The following is a 7,336-nucleotide window of genomic DNA, read 5'->3' as shown; positions in this document are numbered from 1 at the left end:
ATTCCACACAAGAACATTTTCCATCTTTTCAATCTTGCAATCCATCCCCTTCCTCCATTTTCTAAAGTCGTAAAAATTTTTTTGACGTCACAATTTAAAAATCAAAGAAAGGGAGGGAAAAAAAAATTTTTTGTTTATCACTTTTATGGAAAGAAGAAGAAGAATGGTGAGAAAATATTAATAAAACTATATGGCTCATGAATTTTGTACAAAAAAAATTAGAAAAACTTGAACCTGTACGTTTACTTTCAGGTGCAAAAAAAAACTCACAAACACAATGAATTCAAAAAAAAAAAAAAAAAAGGCATGTGACTGGAGAATTGCGAAAAAAAGAAAAAAAAATTCTAAAAGGGACCCTAAAAGCAAGGATTGCCCTTAATTTGTAAATTTTAATTAACCTCAGGGTCACTATTATTATTATTATTATTATTATTATTATTATTACGTTAAACAATAAATTTCGATAGTTAAACGCGGGAAAAAAAAAAAATTGTAAACATTTTTTTTTTTATTATTTCCAAATGTTAATGGGAAAATCAGGTACGTTTATTTATTTTTTTTTGTTTTCTCCCCTCCCATGCCCTCGCTCCCTACTTTAAAAAAAAAAAAATGGACATAAAACATTTTAAACTTTAACGAAATAAATATTAAAAAAAAAAAAAAAGTCGCGGCGTGGATTTTGCATATCGTCGATATTATAAAAGAAAAAAAATTTTTTTTTTTTTCATTAAAATGAAAAAAATTCTCATGTTTAACTTATCATTCATGAGTGTCATTTTAAAAGTTAGAAAAAAAAAAAGAAACAGTAAACGTTAGAAAAAGTGCGAATTGAATTGAAAGAGAATGTGGATTCGGGGATTGATTGGAATGAAAAAATTTTTAATATAAATACCCGGTGGACTTTGGATTAATTATCAGTTGAGTCAGTTTAGTTCTTTAGTTATCAACGACTAAAATCCCGAATTTTTTTTTCCTTTTTTTGGATATTTTAATACATATAAATAATCAAAATGGTTTTTGCCAAGGTAAGTTTGTGTTTTATCCAAGTGAAGTGTTTTTGTTGTTGTTGTTGTCAGTGGTGATAAGAAAAAGTGATGGAGTGAAAATTAAAAAAATTTTTTTTTATTTTTTTTATTACTTTTCGTTCAATTTTTGGGTTTTTTTTTTTTTGATAATGATGATGATGATGATAAAAAATTTCACTTTTTAATCGAGTTTTTTTACGGTAGATTTCTTTTTTTTTTTTTTAAATATATCGAAAAAAAACTAGATCGTAAAATTTAATAATCGATACCGATAACGGATATTTTATGTAAATCGATTCGATAAATTAAATAAATTATTAATGTCGTTCGATATTTTTTGAAAAAATTTAAATTTAAATTTAATTGACAGCTTGTTGTTGCCGCTGTTTTGTTGGTTGCCATTGCTGAAGCCGGAATCCACGGTGGAGCCACTTCTTACGCCAATGGAAATCTTCTTTCCTTAGGTGGCGGATACGGAGGTGGTTATGGTGGTCACGCTGGTGGATACGGTGGAGAATATGGTGGACACTATGACCACTACGTAAGATTGAAATTTAAAATTTGTTTTTTTTGGTAGAGAAAAAAAAGTAAGAAAATTTTATTATTATTATTAAAGGCTTATCCAAAATACGGATTCGACTACGGAGTTCACGATGCTCACACCGGTGATGTTAAACAACAACACGAAGTCAGAGATGGTGATGTCGTTAAGGGATCATACTCTCTCGTTGAACCAGACGGTACCACCAGAGTCGTAGAATACACCGCTGACAAACACAACGGATTCAACGCTGTCGTTAAGAAACTCGGTCACGCCGTTCACCCACAAGTTTACGGACACTACGGTGGTGGTTTTGCTGCCGGCGGTCACGGTGGATACGGATTGGGACACTACTGAACGTAAATATATACCCAGCTAGCTACCTGTTTAAACGATGTCGTCTGTGAATAATTTGGGCTGCCATGGTTTTTAAATCTTAAGGCAAAACGTCTACATAAGGCTGACGCTAATTTTTCTTTTTTTTACCTTTTGTAGATCTTTTGCTTTCAAGATTGTAGCACATTTTATTTCTTTTACATATGTATATCATACTCATCACTTCTTCTTTCCCTTTTCACTCATGTGTGCTACATTCTCAGAAAGCTTATACAGAATTATATTTTTATACACCAGTCCCCAAAGAGTTGTTTATTTTTTATTATTATTATTTTTAATAATAATAATAATAATAATATAAAAAATATTTATTAAATAAAAAAAAACCGTTTGTTTTTATTTACATTTCCTTAATTTTTTTTTTCCAAATTCATTTCCCCCCCCCCAAAAAAAAAAATAATTTTGATATAAATTTTTTAATGTTGTTCATAACAGCATACTTTGCGTAATGACCAGTAGACAAAAATCTTTTTGAGGTATAATAAATAACAAACAATCGAGGAAAAAAAAATATAAACTAATTAAAAACCAATAAAAATGATTCAACGAGGGTATACTTTATGTATAATTAAATAACTAATACACGAAATTTAATGAACAAAAAATAAATAAACGCCTAATTATTTATGTATAGGCAATTTTCAAAATATATTATTAATAATTTTTTTTTTTGTGTTTACAACTTATTTCATTTTTATGTTAATTAAAATAATTAAGGTAAATTTTACCCGATGGTTAGTAGTACATTAATAAAGTTTTCCTGGTAAAAATAAAAAATAAAACCTTTTCCTGTTTTTTGTTTTGTTTTCAAAAAAAAAAAAACCGTGTAAAATTGTTGTATGAAACTGGATTAAAAACATAAAACGTATCATTAAAAATTTTTAAAAAATTTTATGTTTTTTCCATACAAAAAAAAACACACACACACAACATAATATAATAACGAAATTACTACGAAAACATTAATTATAAACATAATTTGACCGGAACATAATAATTTTATCTATAATAAATAAAATCGAGTAATTCAATCGTAAACTTACTTTTTTTTCCCACCCTCCACTTTTATAAAAAAAAAATTTTCCTTCAAAAATAATGTAATTTATTATTATTATTAATACGTATTATGTAAATAAGTAAAATTGACATCACTATGTTTATTTATCAATTAAAAAAATAAATAAATAAAAACAGTTTTAATTTTTTTAAAATTATTATATAAGCCTAGCTTAAATAATTCAAATATATTTTTATACTTTATCGATAGTTACGTAAACAAAACATTATTATTATTATTATGATTATTATTATCGACATCCGTTTGAAGTTTTATAACGAAAACATAACAAAATAAAAAAAAAAAAACAAAAATCGTATATTTTAATTAATTATGGAACATTATGTGGAATATTTCGGAAAAAAAATTACCGTAAGAAATATTGTCCTAATAATTAATTAATTTTTTTTACCTCCCCAAATATTCGTTAAAAGTAAAACGACGTGCTGGGGGAGAGGGTAGAAGAAGAGGAAAGAAAGAGGAGTAAAGGAAAAACGTCTTTAAATACAAAAATAAATGAAAAAAATTTTCTTTTTTTTTTTTTTCAAAGACCAAACTTAATTATTACTAGTAATAAATAATAATAATAAATCATTAACTGATACCTCATCATTAACTCTAAATATTATCGACAGGTCTTTTCCGTTTAGTGTTTCGTAATGTTTGAATATGTTTGAACCAACAGGATATTCATTTCATTTTCACTTCAAAAATAAAGTAATAATAATAATAATGAAAAGAAATAAAAAACTAATAATTTTATTAACCTTACACGAGTCACAAAAAACAAAACAAAACATAATTAATTTGTTTTTTTAATTCAACGTCCGTCAAATAAAAACATTTCAAAAAAATATGTTTTCAATCAAGTTAAAAGTGAAAACAATAATAAATCGACAAATCGGTGCAACTTTGCGATTTGTACCTAATCTCGATTATGTTTTCCAATGAAAAAAAGAACAAAAAATGTTTTTGTTTTGTCTTTTCTGCTTTCCCTACTAACCACCTATATATATACAACAAATATAAAATTTTTGTTTTTTTTTTTTCATTTAATTTTGTGTTGCGCGTAAAACAAACAAAATGTTTTCAATTATGTTTAAAATTCAGGTTTGTGTTTGTAATAGAAGAAAATTTTTTTTTCGAGTTATGTTTGTTTTTATAGATTTATTATTAAAATTTTCAGATGATTTTGTTTATGTTTACCTTATATATAAACGTATCAAATTGTTTTATGGATAATCAGGTAAGTAGAGAAAAGTTTTCAATCAAACAAAACCCCGTCGAAATGATGATAATAATGATTGTTGAAATTTTTTTTTTTTTTTTTTTTGACTCAGTTGGATGAGAAAAACATACCGAAAAAATTTTTAAAATTTTTACAACCGGAAATAATAAAAAATAATTTTAATAAAAATTATCAAATCGGATTAAATAAAATTGTGAGTTTTTTTCTATTTTATAAATTTTTCAATTCGTGTTCTCGCGAGTAGTAAATAATTTTTTTTTTAAACAGCCGAACGAAATATCAAATTCATTGGATTACTATGACGAAAAACAACCGGAACCTTCTGGAATATTTCCATTTCGAGATGGAAATTTACGATGGTTTTTACATTCTCCAGTTTCATCACAATCAAAACAAGATTCCACATACGATTCTTCTTTCTTATTCTCTCAACCATTTCGTCAAAATAATTATTAAAAACGCACAACCCTAATTTTTTTTTTGTTTTACATACATTAATAATCAATAAAATTTATAAATAAATAAATAAAATAATAATAATGATAATATTTTAAAAGTTGCAATTTATTTTTTTTGTTTTATCATCATCGCTTTGTTAAGTAATTTTTATTCCTACTGATAAGCATCAAATTGATAACGCAACAAGTAAAAAAAAAAACGCAGCGAAAATAATGTTTAATGAACGTTTATTAATAAAATTTATGGAATTAATTATGTATTTATGTATTTATTTTTTTTCGTAATTTAATAAATATAAAAAACATTTCAAAATAAATTTTTTTGTTTACTTCTCATCATCATCATCCCGAAATTAATAATTTTTTAATAAATAACTTTAATTGTTATCAATAAAAAAATTATTTATTTATTAACTTATAAAGAAAACAAAAATACACGTTTATTTCAATAAATAAATAAAATGTCGGAGTTATGTAACTTTTTAATAATTAGACCGTAATAAAATAATTAATAATCACTTGTATAATTTATTTTTTAATTTATTCCGATAAATAAAATTATTTACGTATTTAAATATTATTATTATTATTATTATTATTATTATTATTAAATTTTTGGGTAAATTATTTTAACTTATATATTTCACATATATACATATACAATTTAAAAAAAAAAAATTAATAGAAATTTATTAAGTAAAAATAAAAAGCAAAAAGTTTTTACCGAAACAAACTATGATGACGATTTATTAAAAATAAATTGCCACAATTTTTTCATCAATAAATAAACAACTTAATTAATTAATAAATAAATACATAACTTATTTATGATGGCAATATGAAAAAAAAGGAAAAAAGAATTAAGGTGGAGTTTTTAGGTCTTATATGATATTTGTTTAAAACACGTAGATCAAAGGAAAAATGGGAGGATGAAGAGGAGGAGGAGAATGGAGGAGAATCCGCCCCTTGTGAAATTTAGAATTTTATTAAACTAAATTTTTTGGTTCTATGAGTGTTGAAAAAATAATAATAATAATAATACTAATTGAGGAAATTATGCTAAATAAAAAATTCAATGGTTGGCTACCAATTACGAATTGGTATAAATATCGTTACCAATTGTTTATTAGGTATCAGTTATTCTTTCAAATTAATAGTGAGAACTTCCTCAAAACAACAAATTTAAAAAAAAAATCAATCTAAAATGGAAGGCATCAAAGTAAGTAATTAAATAAAAAATAAAAAAAAACATTTTCCAATTTATCGGATTCGAAAAAGAAAAGAAAATTAAAAAAAAAATTTTTTTTTTAGGGTATCATCTTTGTTTTTCTTGCTATTAGCATTGCCCTCGTAGCCGGAGGACATTTGGAAGAATATGGTGGTCACAATTTATTGGATTCGCATCACGACGAATACGTATGTATATTAACGACGATTGTTGCAAAAACACAACAAAAAAATTTACGACGATAATCATCATTATTATTATTTTTATGTTCAGAGTCATCCGCAATACACTTACAAATATTCCGTGCATGATCCACACACAGGAGATTCAAAAGATCAATGGGAAACTAGAGATGGTGACATCGTAAAAGGATCGTACAGGTAATTTTTGAGTTCCAATAATAATTTTCTAAATCGGATTTATATTAATAATAATAATAATAATATTGTTAACGAAATATGTAATAGCGTTGTTGAAGCTGATGGCAGCGTTCGTAAAGTTGAATACACGGCTGATAAACATAACGGATTTAATGCTGTCGTAAAAAGAACCGGACATTCTCAACACCCACAAGTTTCTTCTTCGGGACATCTTTTCCAATCTGGATTGGGAGGTCATTATTAACAACAACAACAACAGCAAAAAACAAATCCCATGATTGTTTACATTAAAAAAAATTCTGTTCCTTTTTTTTTATTTCTTCCGAATCCGATAAAATTCATTTTAAATTTAAAACATAAACAACAACAACAAAAAAAGCCGTTGTAATTATTGTTAAATAAATAAAATGTAAACAAATGTTGGCATAATAAAAAAAAAATTTTTTTTATTTTTTTTCCTTTTTTTTTTTAAAAAATTCTTTTTCGCCAATTTCGTAAAAATTATCAGAACAAAAAAAAATTAAATTTCCACTTGAAAAAGTTAATCGATTTCAAAATTTATAATTATTTCTTTTTACTGAATTGTACCTGTATTGTATCAATAAGAAGAAGAAATGCTTCGATGATTATTTATTTATTTATTTATTATCGATTTAAAGAAAATATATAAATAATTAATTAATCGATTTCTAACCAATAATTTTATCATTACAACAAACATTTCTAATTAGTTTCTATAATTATTATTATTATTATTATTATTATTATTATTTTATTCCTTTTCGTAATGTTAATTACGGTATACATTACATTTTTTTTTATTTATAATTTTAATAAATTTCTTAACATATTAACAAACAAGTTGTGAATCATTTTTATAATAAATAAAAATGATGACTTGTTTACGAGTAAAATTTATGCCTTTACGCCGGATGTTTTACTCAGGCGTTGTTGTTATTTTTCCTTTCTTTCTTTTTTTTTTTAAAGTAATAATTAGTTAAC

General features: G+C 24.6%; 3 protein-coding genes across 3 annotated transcripts; all 3 read left to right on the top strand.

Annotated features, from left to right (window-relative positions):
- Positions 1-1,010: 1,010 nt before the first annotated feature.
- Phum_PHUM058480 (cutile protein, putative) lies at positions 1,011-1,923 on the top strand (the record flags this gene model as incomplete). The annotated part of the gene is made up of 4 exons (XM_002423385.1): positions 1,011-1,025; positions 1,396-1,566; positions 1,603-1,612; positions 1,673-1,923. 4 exons carry the CDS (start codon positions 1,011-1,013, stop codon positions 1,921-1,923), a joined length of 447 nt encoding a protein of 148 aa, XP_002423430.1.
- Positions 1,924-4,102: 2,179 nt separating this feature from the next.
- Positions 4,103-4,724, top strand: Phum_PHUM058470 (uncharacterized protein; the record flags this gene model as incomplete). The annotated part of the gene is made up of 3 exons (XM_002423384.1): positions 4,103-4,129; positions 4,206-4,265; positions 4,536-4,724. 3 exons carry the CDS (start codon positions 4,103-4,105, stop codon positions 4,722-4,724), a joined length of 276 nt encoding a protein of 91 aa, XP_002423429.1.
- A 1,058-nt stretch (positions 4,725-5,782) lies between these two features.
- On the top strand, positions 5,783-6,578 carry Phum_PHUM058460 (structural constituent of cuticle, putative; the record flags this gene model as incomplete). Its single annotated transcript, XM_002423383.1, has 4 exons — positions 5,783-5,856; positions 6,067-6,142; positions 6,228-6,334; positions 6,422-6,578. The coding sequence occupies 4 exons, from the start codon at positions 5,783-5,785 to the stop codon at positions 6,576-6,578; spliced, it is 414 nt and encodes a 137-aa protein (XP_002423428.1).
- Positions 6,579-7,336: the final 758 nt, after the last annotated feature.

The sequence above is a fragment of the Pediculus humanus genome, genomic scaffold, assembly GCF_000006295.1.
Source record: "Pediculus humanus corporis 1103172107408 genomic scaffold, whole genome shotgun sequence".
Classification (NCBI taxonomy): domain Eukaryota; kingdom Metazoa; phylum Arthropoda; class Insecta; order Psocodea; family Pediculidae; genus Pediculus; species Pediculus humanus.
This window is presented reverse-complemented; position numbering and strand designations above follow the sequence as displayed.